Source organism: Solanum stenotomum, chromosome 9 (assembly GCF_019186545.1).
Source record: "Solanum stenotomum isolate F172 chromosome 9, ASM1918654v1, whole genome shotgun sequence".
NCBI classification, from domain to species: Eukaryota; Viridiplantae; Streptophyta; class Magnoliopsida; order Solanales; family Solanaceae; genus Solanum; species Solanum stenotomum.
The window spans coordinates 19,858,635-19,881,173 of record NC_064290.1 but is presented as its reverse complement, the minus strand read 5'-3'; the positions used below and the strand labels follow the sequence as shown (position 1 = coordinate 19,881,173).

At 33.6% G+C, this 22,539-nt stretch overlaps 1 protein-coding gene across 1 annotated transcript; it reads left to right on the top strand.

Annotated features, from left to right (window-relative positions):
* The first annotated feature begins 9,598 nt into the window (after positions 1–9,598).
* Positions 9,599–15,404, top strand: LOC125876670 (putative transcription factor bHLH041). Its single transcript, XM_049557889.1, has 8 exons — positions 9,599–9,969; positions 10,078–10,176; positions 10,267–10,372; positions 10,471–10,485; positions 10,581–10,643; positions 10,727–11,425; positions 11,899–12,279; positions 15,121–15,404. Exons 1-8 carry the CDS (start codon positions 9,857–9,859, stop codon positions 15,184–15,186), a joined length of 1,542 nt encoding a protein of 513 aa, XP_049413846.1. The 5' UTR covers positions 9,599–9,856; the 3' UTR covers positions 15,187–15,404.
* The last annotated feature ends 7,135 nt before the right edge of the window (positions 15,405–22,539 follow it).

Here is a 22,539-nt window from a genome sequence, read left to right as displayed (position 1 = left end):
CATCATTGATACTTCACTCTCTGAGCATCCTTAAAACATTTACATAGATTTCATATAAGAACATGCATAATTCCATAATTCACCTCTGAAGGTTCAAAACCCACTTTCAATAATCAACATCCAGAAAACATAGATTAGACATGGCTTCATGGAAATCCATCATAAATTCATGTAACTCTATCAATTCATGCTTGATTTCATAAAACTCTTATTTCACAATTCAAGACCACATATTATGCTCATAATTTAGAAAATATGGGGAATCATCATAAAATCATGAGATTAACTCAATTAATGCACCATAGATCATAAATCAACCAATTTGATCAATAATTAAGAGAATCCATAACATAGAAGAAAACCCTAACTCAATTGGAGATTTCTAACTTTGAAAATAGGAGAATTTGGGAACTCTGTGAATGGAAGGAATCCATGGATGAAAACTATCATACCTCAATGCCAAAAGTTTTCCTTCAATGGTGGAATTGGAGACTTGCCTTGAAACCCTAGGTTGAACCCTTCTTCTTTAAGTTTCTAGAGAGAAATAATTGGGAAAGGAAGAACTTGATCTTCTTTGGTAAATTTAAGAGAATAACTTGAATGGGCATGTTTTGTGGTTAAAATAACTTATACAAGGTTCTATGTAAGGGCAAAACTACATAGTATTAAGATAAAATAATTAGGAAAAGATCTAACTTCCCTTAAGTTACAAATGATGCGAACCTCCAAATGTAGGCCTACACGATCTGTCAAGGACATCACGGGCCGTTGTCGTAGCTTTAGTCCTTGACCAGTGGCTTGGGGGATTCTTCCTCCCCTTCACGGCCACCATCACAACCCATTTGGCTCTTCATGAGTCATCTGGGTACTCGTGAGAGGAGCCTGCCTTGGGGAGGATAGAGTCCACTCTACCACGGGTACCACTACGAGCTATGGTGCCCTTCACGAGGCATCTAAGGGCTCGTGGGAGGTGATCTCATCCTAGCCAACCACTGCCTAAGCCCCCAGGAACATCACCACGAGCCGTGGTGCCCTTCACGCCCCGTGAAGGGTCCCATAAAGGGTGTCATGGCTCAGTGGAGGGCTGGTGACCTCCCACTTTACTCTCTTTTCTTGGTTTCTTGATTCCGGAGTGTTACATCCAAGTTGATGGAAAACATAGCTGGTAACAATTTCTTGCTCTTTATGATGTTTGTCTAAAACCCCCATTCTTGGGGGTGTGATTATGTGATTGAATGTTTCAATTAGCTTATGGGTATTAGTATTTACTGATTTAATTGTTGATTTGAAGTGGGTTCAATTAATAGTTGAGTTTTAATTGATGAATTGTAGTTGCAAATACAATTCTAGTTTAGCATTCTAAGCTTGCTTGAGAAAGAAGTATTCGAGTTAAAACTATTAATTGATGATTATAGTGATTGGGTTATTGTAGACTTAGCTTGATAAACTGGGTCTAAATCCCATCCTACTAATCTAGTTTGAAAAAGTAGATTGATTGAGGTATTGGGCTGCTTATATGTGTTATGTTTGTTGAGGTTCGAGAGAACTCGCTTGATTCGTGATAGTTGATTGAGAAATGATTATTGCATCTAAATCCTAGCCTACCCACTAAGATTCAACGACTTCTAGTAAATAATAATCACCCATTTTGCGAAATTGACATTCAATGGATCACACTTCCAAGAACTACCCTCTACTTATTTTCTCCCAGTTGTTCATAGTTGTTAACTGTTCACTCAAATCCCCCCCCCCCCATTTGACATTAATTGTCAACCCCTTGTCATTTATTTTATTTTTTCGAAATTGTTTACATCTACAAATGATTAGAACACTATTTTACTTTGTAATCGAATTCTTTATTGTATCACTCCCTGTGGGATCGACCCCAACTCTTAGTTGGGTTTACACTTGTTAGCGACCGCCTACACTTAGAATCGGATGAAGTGAATTTGAGAGTTATCATCCGTACACATCATCTTTTTGCTAAAGTGGATCCACTAGCTAGGTCATTTAAGATAATCCTACGGGAGCACGTAGTTTGGGACTAGAGGTTGCTACTAGAGACTATTCTATTTGAGCTCCACCTCAAATCCTCTCAACGAAATAGATAAAAGTTAAATATCAATATAACATAGAAACGACAATGATCAATACCAATCCACATCTAAAGATCAAAACATTGAATTACTCGTTAAATTTCAATTCAAACATAGGAGAGAAAACATTTCACCATTGTGAATCCATATGTGAGAAATATCTTTCAGAATCATGATCATGTTCGTATGTGATAAAACCTTTCACAACAACATTGTTAATTTCATATAAAAGCACCCTATCATCATAAATATCATTTTCATAAGACATGCATATTCTTCCAAAATTCATAGTTCATAGGTTCATGGGTGCATCATAGGTTCATAGTTGAAAAATCATGAATCATGCACGGGTCTTTATAATTTTAACTAAATTTCATGTAATAACATTAAATCATGCATTAGAAGACTTAATCAATAATAAAAATCATACTTGAATGAAACCCATATAGAACTAGGAAGAACCCTAATTTGATCAATTGAAAATTAAAATGAGAAATTGAAACCCTTGGAGACCCCATGGAGGAATAGACTCCATGGATGAATACCTACATACCTTTCTACTCAAAACCCAAGATGAAAGGTGAATTGATTCCCTTTAATGAACCCTAACTTCTTCTTCTTCTATAGGTTGGGAGGGAATTTGAGAGAATGAATTTGGTTGGGTTTTTGGGGAATTAGGAGAATGGATTTAAAGTGGCTAATTTTAGGACGTAAAAGCTTTATATAAGGCTTGGGATAGAAGCAAAATCGACATAGTATAGGCTTAAAATAACTAGGAAAAGATCCAAAAGTCCATAAAAATTAATTGTCGAGCCTCATACAGGTTGGAACTTTTCTACGGACCGTCTTAGTAAACTGTAGGAAAGTTCAGAAGCCTTTAACCTAGACCCACCTTTGATGATACCTATCTATGACCCGTAGGACTTCCTATGGTCTGTAGTCCCCAGCTGTACAAACCAACTTTGACCCTTAAAATTTCACCATGTTTGGGACCTTGCTACGAGACTCATCTACGATTCGTAGATCCTTTGGCGGACCATCTTGTTCACTCGTAGAAAGGTTGAGAAACTTGAGTTTTCAAAAATTATTTTCTCCCCTTTCTATGAGACTAGTCTACGGCCCGTAAAAAATTCTACGAACCGTAGATTGGTCTCGTACACCTGAACCAGTAGACATAATTTATGCAACCTTTTTCCTTTCTGAAATCTGAGGTGTTACAATGATATCTCCCATATATGTTATGATTATGATTTATAGAGGAATGCATGACCTTGGACTATATTTATGAAATAAAATTCTTAGTTATAATGTTATATTCACTTGATCATTTCATTATTATGCTTTCAGACTCCTCATGTTATTATGTCATGTTTATGCATTTCTCCATACACACTACATTTGAGTGCTTACCACATACATTCTTATGCCTATATTGTCATATAATATAGGTGTTGACGCATTCTATCAGGCTTAAGGTTAGTACATGATTCTATCAACCTATACAAGTTTTTGTGAGTCCTCATTGTTCGGGGACATACCACTTATGTTTTTTTATGATCATTTTAGACTTTATTTCAGACATTCGAGTAAGCTAGGGCATGTCCTAGAAATTCACTTATGTAGTAAAGGCTTATTCAAACATTAGTGTTTCTACATATGTGCCTTTGTACTCAGATTTTCGTATTATGTTGAGATTTCTATTTGAGACTTTATTTTGTTTATCATGTTATTTAAGTTATGTATGTTTGTGTAGTGTCATGTAGTTCACTTAGTATCTCTCGAGATTCTAGGTACCATGTCACGTCTAGAGGGGTCTTGGGTTGTGACATTACTCAAATTATCATCAAATCCTAACCCTAACCCATATATGATTATCTTTCCCAATTTAGAGCTTTTTCCACCATGGAATCAAGTCAAAACTCTCCCCAAGAGCAATAAAGTAGATTCTAAGGCTTAAGGATCAACATATAAGGTTGGAGAGTAATAATCTTACCTTTACCAATGAATTCTATGGAAAATTGAGTGCAAAAAGCCCAAAATCGCCCGAGGTTGTCACGACCCAAAACAAGTAATGAGTGGCACCCACACTTAACCTTCTAGGTGGGCAAACCAACGAATATAACCCCAACTTATTTTAGTTATTCAACTTACAAAATACAACAATAATGCGGAAAATTAAATCTTATTAATGTAAGAAATAAAAACACACTAGAGCCTATTACATATTGTTTCCGAAAACTTGAAAGTCATCACATCAAGGACACATAATCCTCAAATACAAAGTCTAGGAGTATCAAAGACACAAGAAAAAATAGATAAAATAGTTTGTGTCCGAAAACTAAGGATATCATGCCATGACTGAGAGAATCCAACACGAGCTAGAATGAATAGCTCTCCCCTGGAACTTGATGTGCTGGAGACTGGCTAGAGCTGAGGGTAAGTCAAAGACGCTGGTACACTCGCTGCACTTTAGAGAAAGATGACGAAGAACAATACAAGTAGGGTCTGTACAGGGCAATATGTACTAAGTAGATATTATCGGCCGACTCAAAATAGAAACTAATATACATAAAGTAATAACAGGAAATCAATTATATCACTTAGCAGGTGAAAAACAACAAACAACATGAACAAGTGATGACAACAATGAAACAAGTACGTATAAAGTCAACAATAGCAAGAACACACATGAGGTCTCAAGCCTCCACATCACACTCTTTTGGGAAATGGGTTTTTTGGGATTGACTATATTAAGTTACTTTAATATTTTTTCCTTTAATGTTAGCGTGCCGGAACATGACACTCGATCCAATAATATTGTATAGGCTCGTGACGTCCGATCAAAACATATTGTGTTGGCTAGTGGTACCCGATCCAATAAAATTGTTAATTCATCATTATTTATCTCCACTTTCTACTTTATCAGCAATATTTAATCAAGACTTCTTTATTTAAGGCATCACTTTAATAGAGAAAGTTCAAGACTGGATTTTGCAGTTTTGGGATTACATACAATTCATAACAACATATACATTCTCCAAACTACAAAAACTAAGTACATAGAAAATTTCACAATGTTACTCAACGACTATCAATCACTATTAAGAGTCTCTCTATCATATAGAACAAGCCATAACCTATCTCAACCAAAGAACCAGAGTCAAGCAAGAAAATTCACCAATATTTTCCTTCCTTTAATGCCTCAAAATGTTTCCAATCTATCATGCATGCATAAATTGTAAGTAAATGCACTCAATTCTATAACCAAGTTCCTAATCTTGATGCCAATTAATATATCAACTAAAGTATTTTCTCGAATTTCAAGCCTGGGGTTGAGTCTCAATTCATCCAAATAACACAACTCTAATGAAATTCATATAATACAATAACCAAATATTTAATTGCCTACACCAATATATCAAAATTTGAATTATAATGTGATAACTACAAGAAAATAAAGACCGAAGCCACATCTTATAATTAGTCGGGGAATCACTGTACAAGAATAATGGTTTCAAGCTTGATAAAATACCTAACGACCACAAATAGGGATTCAAGTTTTTCCAATGGTCTTATTGCCCATAGCCAGTAATTACCCATTATTGCAAAATAATTATCTTCCTCACTTTTTATCCCAAAATTCAACCTACTAGTAAATAATACTCACGCCTATAGCAACCCCACTTTTGTACTCTTATATTTCCTTACCTCACCAATCATCAAGCTAATCACAATTCAAGCTTATACATATCATTAATGTTACTAGAAAGAATTGAAGAACAATTTCACTTGAAGCCGCGCCGTTTCAATTTACTTTTGTAACCGTGCATCTATTTTATCTTCCTTTCTTCTACATATTATTTTCTAACCTAATTATTGTACATGATTAATTAAAAAAGTGGTGAAAGTGGTCCATTACTATTTTTAATAAAATATTTTCATTAACCACCAACTAGATTGTTTATTAAAATTACCTCAGTAATTATATAACTATAGTTAACGAATAGTCCAAAATACCCACTTAGAATCTACCGAAGGAGTCTTTTATGAAATAAGAAGTTTTAGTATTAAAAATGCCCCAGTGGGATATTATAGAGATTTTGAGGCTATTTCTGCATAAAATCCCGTTTCGTTCCGCTATAATGGCTCAACCCACTATAGAGGAACTTAACCCGCTATAGCGGTTTGTACACTCTGCTATAGTGGTCTGAGACCCGCTTAGTGGAATATGCAAACTTCAGAGACTTAGAAATTCCTAAAGACTCCATTTTCACAACATACCTCTTTTCTTTGATGTCCCGAACTATCCCTTTCACACCAAATTCGATTTCGTGAAGCCCTACAAGTTCCTTAATTTCTTGTCTACAATAATATATCAACCACGCCTAGACATCACACCTTACCCATTATCGGATGTCCCTTGACTTCACCTAGCCTAAATTGAGGCTGGCCTAGCAAAAAATTTAAATCACTACCCGATAAGCTTTCTGACCTAAATTCTTTCACTATTGACCTACCCATAATGATCGGATCGGTTGTTACAATATTACTTCTAATTAATTAATAGTAATATTAATTATTATTTGACAATTATGTAAAAAGAAATATAAATTACAATAATTAATCGATTAAAATCATAAAATTTCTTAATTGCATTTGTGCAGTGTAAATTGAGACATAGAAACACATATTGGGCTCGTACTCGCACGATTCTTTGTATTTAGTGGAATTTACAAAGAAACAATTGTGCTGCTTCAACTGTCTGTTTCATGGTGCTCCGTTTGGATGTTTCTGTGCCGCCTGATGGACTTGTGGTTTAACTCGGAGGATGTTAGTTCAAAATCTCTCTATAAACTGCTAATATAATTTCCTCCTACAGCTTCTTTTTGTAATTGTACATGCTTTTGTTTTCTTAATTTAACGATTGATGTATACTTTTGATTGATGACTATGTGTGAATTCTAGGATTTCATCCATTACAAGCTTTTGAAAGGGAAATTGGTGAAGATATTTCATGAATTTTAGAAGAAATGAACATGCCTGCTTCTTAATAAGGGCCACTTTGGTCCTTTTTGTTTTTGGTTTTAATTTGTTCGCTTTATTTTTCTTTTTAATTTGGAGTTATGTAAAAAGTATTATAAACTATAATAATATATAACTTAAAATATTTAAAAACATACAAAAAAAATTTGATTGATTCTCAGAATTCTATCAATGTTACATAAATTAGGACACCATAAGTAACATATATTATTAAAAAATGACGTAAATAGTACTATAAATCATAATACAAAACTTAAAAAGAATCATATTAAAAAATTGATTGACCCTCCAAGTTTTATATGTGTCACATAAATTGAGACACCAAAATAATATAGATTAGGTCTACGCTAGCACGGGCACCTGTATCTAGTAATATTATAGATGGTAGATAGAAAAAAAAAGTGTAATTAACACTCGTTATTCCCAAAAGTACTACAAAAAAGGAATTCTCTCTCTTTTAATTTATATGACAAAATTTGAATAAACACGATGTTTAGAAAAGTAATGAAGATTTTTGGAACGTGTTTCCTCCCCTTTATATAAGTTGTCCAATTTTCTTTTTACACGCTACTTAAAAAGTCATAAATAAAAAGGGTAAGTTTACTATTTTACCCATTAAGAAACTTTTATTTGAAATTTTATAAAATTATTTACACTTTAAAAAAAAATTAATTGTGAGGACAAAAGAAATGTAATTAATTGAATATTAATTTTGTAAATTGACAAGTAATTTGAGACAATTATTCTTTCGTAACGTGGACAAGTAATATTAAAGAGAATATATTACATCACATTTACATAGCTATAAAAACTTATCCTTAAAAATGAAATAAGAAGTTTAAATTAAGTTAGATTCTTTTTCGATTCAAAAAATCATCATTCGAACGAATAAAAAAAAATTATCATAAGGTTATGTATTTTTTTCTTCGTCAAAATTTATGTGATATCCGTTGATTTGAAATTAAGTTTAAGATATATTTTTTAAAATTTATGGTCTAAAAAACTCTTTGACCATTTATGTGGTTATAAATCATTTCATTGAAAATAAGAAAGAAAATTTCAAAATTGAATTACTTTCAATCATGAAAGAATGATATTTTTTAAAAAAAGTGAAACAAAAAGAAAAATGTGTAAAATAAAAAAAAATGTATCACGTAATTAGGACAAATAAAGTTGACAGCATGATAGGAAAAATGTTCAAATAGTAAAACATCTTTCTGAAATTTTAAAGAACAAAAAGAGAGATTCTGGAATTAGAGAGATCCCAGCTTCTCAGGGGTTAGGTTAGTGGAAATATATATCCAAAAACATTACATAAAGAAAAATTAGGAAGGGTCATTTTCTGCCATCCTCCTTTGACTCAATTCAATTTTTTTTACATTACCTAAAAAGGAATAGTTTTACTAATTTATTTTTAAAACTTTTTTGGAAATCTATTAATTTATTCATATTTTAAAATGAAATTAATTGTAAGGATAAAATTTAAAAACTGTTATTAATTTGGTCTTAATTTGATAAACTAACAAGTAAATTAGAATAACTATTATCTGTAATATGAACAACTAATATGAAACGTAGACAGTACATTTCATTACATTATGTAAAAGGTTTAATTAAGTTGAATTGTTTTCAAATTCAGAAATTTCCCATTCTTTTTTTTAACACAAAAAAAAAAACAATTATCATAGGGAATATGTACTATTTTCCTTATCGTAATTTACGTGATATCATTTGACTTGAAATAAAATTTAAGAAAAAAAAGAAATCTTTTGAAATTTGTGTTCTAAAATACTGCTTTACCATTTGCGCGACTATAAATTCTTTCATTGAATATAAAGGATAATTTCAAAGCTAAATTGTTCCCAATTATAAAATAAAGTGATTTTTTTAACGAAATAAAAAAAATGCATGTCACATAAAATGAGACAAGTAGTTGATAGAGTTTGTAACATGATAGAAAATATGTTCAAATAAGTGAGATTTTTTCTTCCACAAGGGTTATGATGGAGTGGTAAGTATACTCCATTATTCTTAATCAACGATTTCAGATTCGAATACCATGAATATGGAGTTGTCTTTGTTATGGAGCGCGATCTTTCTGAATGTTAAGTACAAAAAAGACATTGTGGGATTAGAGAGATCCAAGGTAGGTTAGAACAATTATATATCCAAAAAAATAAACATACATGAAAAATAAATTAATTAGGAAGGGTCACTTTCTGCCATCCTCCCTTGACTCAATTCAAATCTACACCTTGGTGGACTTTGACCATTACTTTTCCACCCTCTTGGCTGGCTACTTCTTTTCTTTCCCATACTTTTCCATATCTAATTTTCTTCTCCCTTGAAAAATTCAAGTTCATATAGAATTATTCCTTTACTACTTTTCTTCTCACAGACTTGTAGTATCAGTCTTTTATATTGGTGGGGTCCTTTTCATCATTTTCCTTTAATCATACTTGTGCAATCCTCCCAACCCTTGTACTACTACTACAACTACTTTTCAAATTGTTCCCCCACAATTAAAAAGTATACTACCACCAAACATGAATGGTAGCCAAAAAGTGTTATTAGCTCTTTCTTGAAACACATAAATATGTTTCAATTTTCCATACATGCAAAAGCTTAAGAACTAGAAATATGAAAACCAAACAAACATTCATGTAGTAATTAATTATATATAGAAACTTTGTTATTTTTTTTGTTGGAGCTGATCCATGGACTCCATCTTCTTCCTTGAAGAAGGAGACCGCGCCGTCTTTCTATTAAAGATAATGGAGTCATTTGGTTGCTCGTACATATGCCTTTGGCAATACTTCCAACCTTCCAAGTAAGATCACTACTTCTTCATCATATAGTTGTCTATAGCTACTTCTTCAATTACACAAAAAACATGCATCATATAATATAATTAATGTGAGTTCGTTTTACTTTGTAGCACTTTCATGTCCTTGGGTGGAATCTACAACGGAGAAAATGACGTTGCCCAGAGATTATTCGAAGAATATAAGCATTCATGGCTTATCATGGATAACGGGTAGGTAATTAATTCGATAATAAATATTGATCACGCTAAAGAGAATAATTGTTCTAATTGTATATGTATTGGTTGATCACCTGCATTCAGCCGCATTCCAGGACTGGCCTTCAAGAACAATGTTCCTTATATGGAACTGAAGTTTGCTGATCTTCAATCACATGCATCCAATCCAGTTCAGCTTCAATTCTATTACGTACGTATACGTACCACTTGATTCTGATTAATTAATACTAGATTTAATTTAAAAAAAAATGTTCAAGCTAACCTTTAAATATATGATTCATGTTGCAGGAAGCTGGGATAAAGGTTCGTATATATACATGATTAATTAATTTCATTATTATCACATGATGATTCATACACTCGTTTCTTCAATCTGATTTTGTTTTAATTAACTTCAGACAACTATATGTATGGGATGCAGCATAGGAGAAATTGAATTTGGAATGACTTGTAGCCCCCAAGTAAGACCATTGAGTATATAATTTCTTATGAAATTTGTATTCATATTTCAATATATTTATTTATGTTATTTTACATAATAAAGGTAAATTTGGAAATGGGGATGAAAAACTTGTTTCCGGAATACTTCTCAACAAGATCAGTACTTGCTCATCATCAGACATTATTGCTGACAAATATTGATCAAAATAGGCCATCGCCATCTTCATCATTCTCTCTCGATAGCCCAGGAGAATACTCATCGCTTTTATTCAATCCACCCCGAACAGATACCTTCCCCGAGCAGACCATAAGACCAGTTTCTGCCACGGCCATGCCATTCCATCAGCAACAATCTATTGATCAGACATTAACTCAACTCCGAGGCAGCATTCAATTCCCGGGGGTAGAAACTGAAGATGCTGCATTGACAAGAGCGTATCTCGCTGTCATGACATCAACTTCTTCTTCATCGTCATCTCACCAACCGCGAGAAAATATTAATGTACCAACAGATTATCATTATCAAAAGGCAACTGCATTCAGAAGGTTCAGACCAGGTTTAGGTCGTCCTAGTAATGTGCAAATAGGCACATCCAGAACAATTCGTCGAGAAAACATGTTGAGAAGATCCATTACATTCTTCAGGAATTTAAATATGATGAGAAGGCAAGAGCAAATCCAGGCGAACCAGCGTGCACCTACTAGCACTCAAGTTCATCATATGATTTCAGAAAGAAGAAGACGCGAAAAGCTTAACGATAGCTTTCAACTACTTAGATCTTTACTCCCTCCTGGTACAAAGGTATGATTACTCAAATATGTCTTCATCAACAACATTCCTCACATACATATTCTTCTTCATTAATAATAGGTGGCACTAAGACTTGAATCTACTATGTGTCGATCATCTAATCCAAAAGATTTATATATACGTATTGTTAGAAAAATTACAATTTCTATCTGTTTCAATTTTTGTTTGTCTTTTAGTTTGTTTCTCTCTCCTTTTTATCAACTCTTTAATTTCAATAAATTTCTACAACACGTTTAAGATCACAAGATTATATGGTATTTAGTATATCCATATATCTTTAGTTTAAGACCACAAGATTCAAAAACGTTTTTACTTTCTTAAACTCCGTGTCAAGTCAAAATCAGCCAAACAATCAGAATTGTAGGAAGTATGGCCATTATATAGCGTGTGTCGAAAATACTCATCATGCATGTTCCAATAAGATGATTGAAATATAATTGATCAGTTAGTTTGTTGAACTGCAGAAGGACAAAGCATCTGTTCTTTCCAGTACAACAGAATACTTAACTTCTTTGAAAGGTCAAGTGGAAGAACTTAGCAAAAAGAATGAAATGCTGAAAGCAGAGTTAGAGAAACCAGAAGACATGATGAAATCCGATGCTATTAGCTCATGTGATGGAAATGAAAGAGTAGCTGTTGAAATAACAAATGCAAGTGAATCAAGTTTATCAGAATCAAGAGTAGTGAAATTGCAAGTTTCAGTAAGAGGAGAATGCAACGTCTTGGATTTGGCCACTCGGTTACTCGAATTCTTGAAAACTCAAAACGATCTAACCTTAGAGTCAGTAGCAGCAAACACCAGGCCGTCCATGGTTACTCACATTACTTTGAGAATTAGAATTCAGGTACACATGCATATTTTTCTTTCCCATTTAAATTACGTATATTGACAGTACGTACGTCCATTAGTTTTTCCTTATAAAGTTTACTACTTATGTATATGGAAATCAGTGTTTTAAAAGGGAGGGAATAAGGCTACACGTTTAACTTAGTATGGAGAGAGGCCTAAGTTATATGGATTTGTAAGTTTTCAATTTACAATGTACGTAGTAAAATAATATAATTAAAGACACAAAAGTTATAAAAATATATTAATAATTTAGAATAATTAAATAAAAACATGATTAGAGAAACTCATTAAATATAAAACTTCTAACATGATTTTACTAGTATAAATAATGTAATGATCATATAATTAAACTTATTATGAGATGCAAATCAACTCTAGCAGCTTAACTTTCAAAATAATAAAAGAAATCACAATTTCTTAAAATATATTACTATCATACTATGTTATTTACTTCCCTAAGAAAATAATCAATGAAATTTAATAAAACAACATTTCATCGTGAGTAAAAATAAATTTACTTTCAATAGCGAAATAATAAAATATGTATGATAATTTTGAGACATATGACAATCACATGAAGACCAATCATATATAAGTGAACATGCAAAATTCAACTATGTATTTTTAAAGAAATGTCAAGTCATATTTACCTTCATGGTTTTCTCAAAGTGGTAAATATGCAAAACTCCAATTTATTATTTGAGTTATTCTTAATCTTTTTATTTTTATAGATGATTTTTTAAAAATTAAAAATCATCAATTTATTAAAGAATTATGAGGGTCAACACTGTTAACTAAGGAATTTGACACAATTTGTGTAAGATCTCTTAAATGAGCCCCAACCATTAGATATATTAAGGTGTACGTACAATCGGATTCTTAGGACGTAAACTTCACGGTACTAAATCACATGCACACATTGCCTTCATATCTTTTTGCTTGAATTATTGGAGGAATAATGGTAAAGAACAAAATCTCAATTTGAGGTATTATTTTTGATAATTTTGGATTCACTTTTTATTTAGCTAGGCAGCTTATTTCATCGAACAAATTGCTAAAGATAAGAGTTCACTAAGATAAAATCATGCTTATTTATGTTATCCAAATGGAATTTTCTCTATGCAGTTGACAACCCAAAGTGGAATTTGTTAAATTAAGTTTTTTAGGCCTAACTCACACCCCAAAAGCTAGCTCAAAGGGAGGAGGATTGCCCAAGCCTTATAAGGAGTCCACCCATCTCATTAACCACCGATGTGGGACTTTTGTCATTCTTTAACACCCCACCTCACGCCCAGTGCTTAGCATCTGGTGCGTGGGCAATTTTGATTTTGGGGGTCCCAACATCGAGTGAGACAAGCCCTGCTCTGATACCATGTTAAATTAAGTTTTTTAGGCCTAGCTCACACCCCAAAAGCTAGCTCAAAGGGAGGAGGATTGCCCAAGCCTTATAAGGAGTCCACCCATCTCATTAACCACCTATGTGGGACTTTTGTCATTCTTTAACAGAATTGAGATATATTCAAGATCATTCTATACCAAAAATAACAAAATCAAGTAGCAATCACTAATTCCTTTTAAGAAAAACAATACTCTTATTAATCACTTGCAAATCTGTGCATTTCTATCTTATTATTACTTTTATCATGATAGAAAACTGTGTGATTCTTTCTATCTCCATATTTTCTTGCTATTATGAAATTGTATTCACTAGATTATGCAATTATCTTCCTCAGCTCGATAGTAATCAAGAGAAAATCACTTGAGCTTTTTTGTGCGAAACTAGTATCCAATATTTTTCACATGAAATTACTTTTATTTTCTCCTTTTCCTATTTGACTTCCTTCACGCAAAAGACAAACAATAGAATATTGTCCTTAATTTTCTTAAGATATTAAAGAAGAGTTTAAGTTCCATATGATGATGGTATAAAAAGTACTATACACTGTCATGACATTAGAAAAGATGTCGCATGTAACTCTATCTCCTAAAATGAATTAATGACATACTATGACATATTAAATTTATTATATTGTCTACTAGTGTATATATATATAGCTTAAATACATTAAATTGCTTGTAATGAACACATTTATAGCTGCCTCACCATATATTTCGTAAGCTTATAATTAATGTTTTTCTTGGTACAATAAGCTTATTCTCCCTCCGTTTCACAAAGAATAACCTAGTTTAACTTGACACGGAGTTTAAGAAAATAAAGAAGACTTTTGAATCTTGTGGTCCTAAATTAAAGTTATGTCAAATATACAAAATTGTCCTTTAATCTTGTGGCCTTAAACATGCTACGTGGAAAGCTGAAATTAAAATATTACCAAAAAAAGAACGAAGTCATTCTTTTTTAAACAAATTTAAAAGGAAAGGAGGTCATTCTTTTTTTAAACGGTGGGAGTAATTAATACTAATATATACTATCAATTTTCAAATAAACTTTGCTGCTTCTCTCAGGCTTCTGTGAACTGCCCCGCCCTCCAAAATAGAAAAATAGTAGGGAAATGTCACTTTCATTATAGGAATAATTTTTCCAACTTTTTGGTTCTCTTACTTGCCTACAATTTTGTCCGAGCCATTTAAATTATAATACATTAATAGGAAAATTATATCCTATAGCAAATTAATTACTTTCCTCCATTAGACAATATTTTAAATAGACTAAAAGGGAAAATAAAACAAAAACTTGCTATGGAGAAAGTATCATTTCTCTCAAATTGTTAATTATTTATTTAATTATTAATTATATTATAAGTTTATAAAACTTAAAATTCTTGTTGATTGGTTTTTTAAGTTACCAACTTTGTGTTATTTTCTTGTGTTGGTCCAGGGTAGTGAATGGGACGAGTCTGGTTTCGAGGAAGCAGTGAAAAGGGTTGTTGATGACTTGTCATAGTTGGTAGGGCCATCAAATTTTGACTGGCGGCGCCTAGTATTACGACTATTTCCCCCCTATTATATATACTTTAAACTATAGTCATAGAGATCATCAATTAATATCCTAAAGTTACAATCATGTCATTGCACAGTTTTGTTGCTAGTTTTACCTCCCAGTGTGTATTCATATTTTATTTCATTTACTAATGTTTAATATTTAATCATTTTGGTTTAAAAAGTATGTATGTATGTTAAGGGTGGTGTATCGGTCAGTTCGGTTATGTTTTGAAGTTTATTGGTTTGTAGACATACTAAACCATTATAGAACCATTTAAGATATTAGCTTATATGTTATTGATTGTTATCGATTCAGTTATCGACTTAACCATTAAGATTTGACACAAAAAAAATCATTGAAAGTCACTTACAAATAAGGTGACAAACTAAATGAACCATGTACATGAGTTCACAGATTGCATCTTGCTCAAAAGCAAACACTATATTGTAGAATAACCAAGAGTTTAAGCCAACCAGAAATAAAAGTAGGAAACTAGACTCTAAGTCAAAGACTTTATATACAAAATAGTATAAATATAATTATTTAATTTACTATCAGATTATCAGTTCCGTTAAGAAAAAAAACTCAAAGTGTTAAGAACAGATAACTCGATAACAAAAAATAAATTCAAAACAGCTAACCGTTATTGATAAACCAATAAATATTTTTCGGTTCGATTTTGAACAACCCTACTTTATTATTTTTTAAAACGTAGTTTAAGTTTTTGCCTAATTCATCAAGGGATTTTTGGTTGATTTTGACGAATTGTTTACTGCGAGATTAGATTGATGTCAACATATTACAATGTTTCCTTTGATCATCTTATCCGGAATATAATTCACTCTATTTATTTGATCTGTGTATTATAGAAGTAGTAATCCAAAAAATTTACCTTATGATTGAAAAAATAGTTAAGTAGAAAAGTATAACGTTAAGAGTTAATCAAATTTGATAAGTTAAAAGAACATGACTGAAAATCTTAAAGACGAATATTTAGATTATAAGTTAAATGACATCAATTATTTAAGATCTTATAAATTTAAGAGGGTTAAATAGCTAATATAAGCACGAGAATTTGTATATTGTTGTAAAACTTAAGAATAAAAGAACAATATAACGATGAAGACAAAAAGAATATAAGACAAGAAATATAAAAGATGATAGCAACAGAAATAGGGAGACAAGAGATAGGAGCTTTTCTTATTCAAGTGTTCACCAAATCTTCAAGTGTCTACACTATGAACCCTTATGCTTCTATTTATAGTGTAACATAGATGCATACAAAAAGGCTAGTCATAAACATGACATTAACATGAATATAATGGAGGAGTTTATGGGAGTGAAATTTTACAAGAATAATGGTTATAAAGTTGGAGGTTATGGAAGTTATGGTTATCTTCATAATGGAGGAAAGTAATGGAGATAATGGGTGAGAGTAACTTCTTGGTGTAATGGACATCCACACTATAATATTTTATAACACTCCCCCTTGGATGTCCATATATAATATGCCTCGTTAAAACCTTACTAGGAAAAAATCCCGTGGGAAAATATCCTAGTGAAGGAAAAAAAGTACACGTATCTTTTAATACGCTTTAAATGTTGACTACTTAAAAACCAGTAACACCCCATATTATTTTATTTCATTTTTGGGTAATTAATTGGGGTCTAAACTGATCATAGTCAGTTTACGATTTTGGAAAAAGAGTTAGGGTTTTGAGAAAAGAGAAAAGAAGAGGAGAAAGGAGCAAAGGAAGCAAGAATCGTCAAGATCTTCACGAATCGCTTGTGGATTTCGTCAAGGGGTGATTCCTACGAGGCATGTGAGTTCACACAGTGTTTGGTTCATTCACCCACACACCAAACATGTTTTATTTAGTGTAATTTCGTCCTAAAAAGATTGAGAATTTGATGTTCTTGAGTTATATTCTTGAATTGCTTTCGTTCTTGAATTTGGGATAAGATTGAGGAGTTCTTGAGAGTTTTAAGATTGAGTATTAGAGTGGCTTTGAGTTAGATTCTTGCGTAGATGTTATGGGTACCTGAATCTAAAGATATATGGAGAAAAAGAATCGAAATTAGGTGAATCGGGGCTAGAAAACGAAGAAGGAACAAGTCGGGCAAATCTAGGTACCAGGTGTTCCTCAGATTTGAAAATTTCCCCTCGCGTCGCGGAGTGGTCACGGACCGTTCTGCCTCAAAATTGATTTTGCGACCAAAACTTTAAATACATCTCCACGTCACGGACCAACTTTCAGACAATGATTTCTTGATATTTTCTCATGTTTAGCTATCTAAAAACACTTTTAAACATCATGAGATCTTTTATATAACAAACTCAATCCTTAAATCCATAATTCAATTCAAGGATCAGTTAAGAGTCAAGTCAAGAGAAATTCATATAGTCTTCCAAAAGTCTTTTACAAATGATCTAACTTTGTTTTAAGACTTGAATTTTGAGTTCAGTAAAGAGTAAAGTTGAAGTTCATTTCTTCAAAAGTATATGGGGACTATGTATTCCCAAAGAGTTTAAAATATTTTCACATTTAAACAAGTAAGGAAACTTTGATTGCCAAAGAGCCTTTGAGATAGTTTTCAGAAAAGAGTAAATGCTTTCACAATTAAGCAAGAAAGGAAACTGAGATTTCCAAGATAGTCTTTGAGCTAAGTTTTTGAGCAATTATCTCAAATCACAGAAATAATGTTTTTAAACATAAGAGTTAGTATCATATTTTGGGAGTAGTATTGAACACCGATATGGGGGAGAGTTCAGACAACTCATAACCCCCATGGGTAGAAAAGGGTCATACTTTTTAGATGATTCCTTTAGTGCTTTTTAGCATAGACTAGTGGATCCACTTAGTAGTTCAGGTTCTATACCCTCGGTAAGGTATAGGACGACCTTAGCAGCGTGAGGTAAAACACTGTATCATCACAATAGCTCTTACGTGATGGTTGTCGGTTAGAGAAACTCTCACAGAATAAATTATATTTTTATAGACATAGTTATTTGTATTTCTACATACATTTTAGAGTTATATGTATCTTTGCATACACACAGAGTTGACATCATGTTTTAAACAACTTTTCTTTATATTGCACTTGTTTTTAAACTACTTTATATTGAAATGAGTTCAGTTAGGTTGAGTTGAGTTGAGCCAGGTAAGTTCTTCAGTGCCTTTCAAACTTATGTCTTGTTTTCGAATTCCCCTCTCATACTCGTACATTCAATGTACTGATGCCATTTGACCTGCATCTTACTATGATGCAGACACAGGTAACTAGGATTAGCATCCAGCGCATCGTTGATCCAGTTGAGCACTCAGAGTCAGTTGGTGAGCCTTCTTGCTTTCTGGAGGATCCCTTTGGTTATGTTTTGTTTTATTGCTTTCTTATTTCAGTTGTTAGGATGATCGGGGGTCATGTACTGACATCCCTCAGAGTTTAGAGGGCTTCATAGACAGAGTTAGTTGATGTTAGTTCATGAGTCTTTACTTTCCTTTTCAATTGAGTTGAGACTTGAGTTGTCACTTTGGTAGTGAATGTTATTTATTACATTCTCAGTTATTTATTGAGCAGTTTAGTGTACTAATTTAAAAGTATTTATCTTGAGTAAAGTCTTTCGCTGAGTAAGAAAGCCAGGCCAAAGGTTCGCTTGGGGCCATCAATTGTTCTCAAGTGTCGGCCACGTCTAAGGTGTAGCTTCGAGACGTGAAAAACTTGGTATCAGAGCCCAGATTTCAAGAGTCCTAGGGAGTCTATGAAGCCGTATCTGTAGAGTCCTAGTTATCGGTGTGAAGCGCACCACGTCTATAATTAGGAGCTTGCAACATTTAGGAAATTCCTTCACTTATTTCATACTCATTTTGTGCGTTAGAGTTTTATCTCTAAAAAGTTTCTTTTTAACTCGTGCTTGCGCGTAACCGATTGTGAGTTGGACTATTTTGAGAGTGCTTTCATGGGGAGTTTCTTTCCCCATGAGCTAAGAGAAGCAAATAGATGGTTGTCGACTTGAGGAGCAGGAAAAGTTTATTCATTGTTGGGTTACCTCGTCTGTCAGATAAGGAAAGTAAGGCAGCTATGCTAATAGGTGACATGGGCATAACAAGGCTGATGATCCATGTGCAACAAGTTGAGAAGGACCAGCTAAAGGATAGAGACGAGTTTGAGAATAAGAGGGCTAAGACATCAGGGAATGAATCCTGGCAGCAAAAGAATAATGCGAATCGGTCTTCTTTCCAACATAAGCAGAAAGAACCTCCTCCATCATATGCTAGTGCACCTGCACCAAGGAACAAATGTGAGTACAATAGTCAGAATTCTCAGAACTTCAGAGCTAGGCCTGTGCATTCGCAAGGTAGTAAGGCATAAGGGGGTACTAAGACTCCTGCATGTGCTAAGTGTGGTAGGAGCCACTCAGGGATGTGTCGTGATAACTTCACTAGTTACTTTCAAGTGTGGCCAGAACGGTCATTTTATGAGAGAGTGTCCTAAGAGCATACAGGGTAATGGTAATGGGGGCAATAGAACCCAGTCTTCTTTAGTTGCTCCACCAGATAGAGCTGCATCTAGATGATCTACTTCAAGGGAAGGCGGAGAAGGAAATCGTCTTTATGCTATCGCTAGTCGCCGAGAGTAAGAGGTTTCGCCAGATATTGTCACTGTTATGATCCAAGTCTTCAATTTTGATGTTCTTCCTGAGCAACTTCTTGAGCTTTCAGTGTTTCTAAACTTGATGGTGAGTCTTTTCTAGCAGAAAGAGTCTATCATGATTGTTTTATTTTCGTCAATCACAAAAGTACCATGGCTGATTTAGTTAAGTTAGATATGGTAGAGTTCGATGTCATTCTAGGTATGAACTGACTTCATGTCTGTTATGCATCAATAGATTGTAGAACTCGAGTAGTCAAGTTCCAGTTTCCAGTGAAACCGTCATAGAGTTGAAGAGCAGTTCAGCAGTGCCTAAGGATTGTTTTATTTCGTACCTTAAGGTGAGAAAGTTAGTTTACAAGGGGTCTGTCTATCATTTAGTCCGAGTTAATAACTCTAGTGTTGAGATACCTTATATTCAGTCAATTTCAGTAGTAAGAGAGTTTCCAGAAGTCTTTACTGATGATCTTCCTGGAGTCCCTTCTGAGAGAGAAATAAACTTCGGTATAGACATTCTTCTAGATACTCGTCCTATCTCTATTCCGCCATATAACATGGCACCAGCAGAGTTGAAAGAGTTAAAAGAGCGGTTGAAATATCTTTTAGAGAAAGGTTTCATTCGACCAAGTATCTCACCTTGGGGAGCTCCGGTCCCATTTGTGAGGAAGAAGGATAGATTGCTTATGATGTGTATAGATTACCGTCAGTTGAACAAGGTTACCATCAAGAATAAGTACCCTTTTCTGAGAATTGATTATCTTTTTGATCAGTTACAGGGTGCTACTTGTTTCTCTAAGATAGATCTCAGATCTGGCTACCATCATTTAAGAGTGAGGGAATGTGATATTCCGAAGACAATATTCAGGACCCGTTATGGTCACTATGAGTTTCTGGTCATGTCGTTCGGTTTAACCAATGCACCTGCAACGTTCATAGACCTTATGAATAGAGTATTCAAGCCTTACTTAGATATGGTTTGTTATCGTCTTCAGTGATGGCATACTAAGCTATTCAAGGAATGAAGAAGACCATGCTAGTCATCTTAGAATAGTTCTCTAGACTTTAAAAGATAGAGAGTTGTATGGAAAGTTCTCTAAGTGTGAGTTCTGGCTTGAGTCTGTAGCATTCTTAGGCCACATTGTGTCTGGAGAGGGAATTAAAGTTGATACTAAAAAAAAAATAAATTTGAGGCAGCACAGAATTGGCCTAGACCTATATCTCCAACTAATATTAGGAGTTTCTTGGGTTTGGCTGGCTATTATAGAAGGTTCGTAGAGGGGTTCTCATCTATTTCATACCATTTGACCAAGTTAAATCAGAAAACAGTGAAATTTCAATGGTCTGAAACTTGTGAGTAAAGATTTCAGGAATTGAAAAAGAGGTTGACTACTGCCTAGTATTGACCTTACCAGAAGGCACGCAAGGGTTTGTTGTATATTGCGATGCGTCTACAGTTGGTTTGGGTTGTGTGTTAAGGCAGAATGGCAAAGTTATAGCTTATGCATTGAAACGACTCCAAAAATGTCCGAAAATGTGCTTCAGAAGCACCTATAATTGTAATTTCCATATATCTCAAAATCCGTGCATGATTTCAGAAATTCGACTTCATATTCTTATTCTGGGGGTCAAATTGAGTGGAAAATGGGTCTAACCCGAATTTTAGAGCAATCGTATCAAAATTCGAAAATCGCAAAAAATGCGATTTGGAGGGTCAACTTTAAAGAGGCGTATTTCTTAGCACACAAGGAACTGGAAGGGACACTACCTATTTAATTAAAGCCCTTCGAGTTAGCTTTCCAATACAATTGGTTTCACCTCATTCCGAGTTAGGATGAAGGGGTTATGGCCATTTTCGTAAAACCTGTCCGGGCAGAATTGCAATTTCCAGTAGCTGTTTTTTTTTAAAGCCTCATTTTTATTTGGCTAAGTGTTGGGGCGTTTTTTTTTTATAAAGAGGGGATATGTCCCATACTTAGTCATATTTTGTTTCTAACTTCAAAATACTCAAAAACACTCTCTAAGCCCCCTCCAAACTTCCACCAAGATCTTCAACCAAATTCAAACATCTCAAGCTCTAATTCCGAATTCAAGACTCAATCTCAAGCTTCAATTCTCCATCCCAATCTTCATCAAGGATTCTCAAAAGTTGAGGTATGTGGGTTTGATTGTGGAAACCTTCCTTTCCACAAGTCCAACCATTTATTCTCTATTTTTACTTCAAGTTATGGGTCCTTATGGTTATTATGAACTCTTGAAGTATGGAATTACTACTACACACCCTATTATGGTATATTTTACATATTATCATGAAACGAAATTTTTATGTGATGTTTATGATTTTCATGCTTCCATGATCAAATTATGAAGGTTGATTTATATATATGTATGTTGTTGGTGGGCTGATTTATATGGATTTTGGAATTGGTTGGACTTAGTACTCTTGAAATACATGATTTTCTTTACATGAACAATAGCCCACCATGTGTTTGTTAAAATGCCCACTTATAGAATTCTTAGGAAATGGAAGGTCCAATGTACGTCCTATGAGTCGGATGGTCATATAATCATTGAAATGATGATGAAATGGATACATGTATATGATTTTCTCTATATAAGTGTTGTGAGTCGACCAAGCCTAGCTCGGGGGGTTGTAGGCCCGGGTAA

Bases quoted from the DNA above. Each gene is read 5' to 3' on its own strand.
- LOC125876670 (XM_049557889.1), top strand. From the start codon at position 9,857: ATGGACTCCATCTTCTTCCTTGAAGAAGGAGACCGCGCCGTCTTTCTA. The intron at 10,644-10,726 runs GTAAGACCATTG...TACATAATAAAG, and splicing joins GAATGACTTGTAGCCCCCAA to GTAAATTTGGAAATGGGGAT. The intron at 11,426-11,898 runs GTATGATTACTC...GTTGAACTGCAG, and splicing joins TACTCCCTCCTGGTACAAAG to AAGGACAAAGCATCTGTTCT.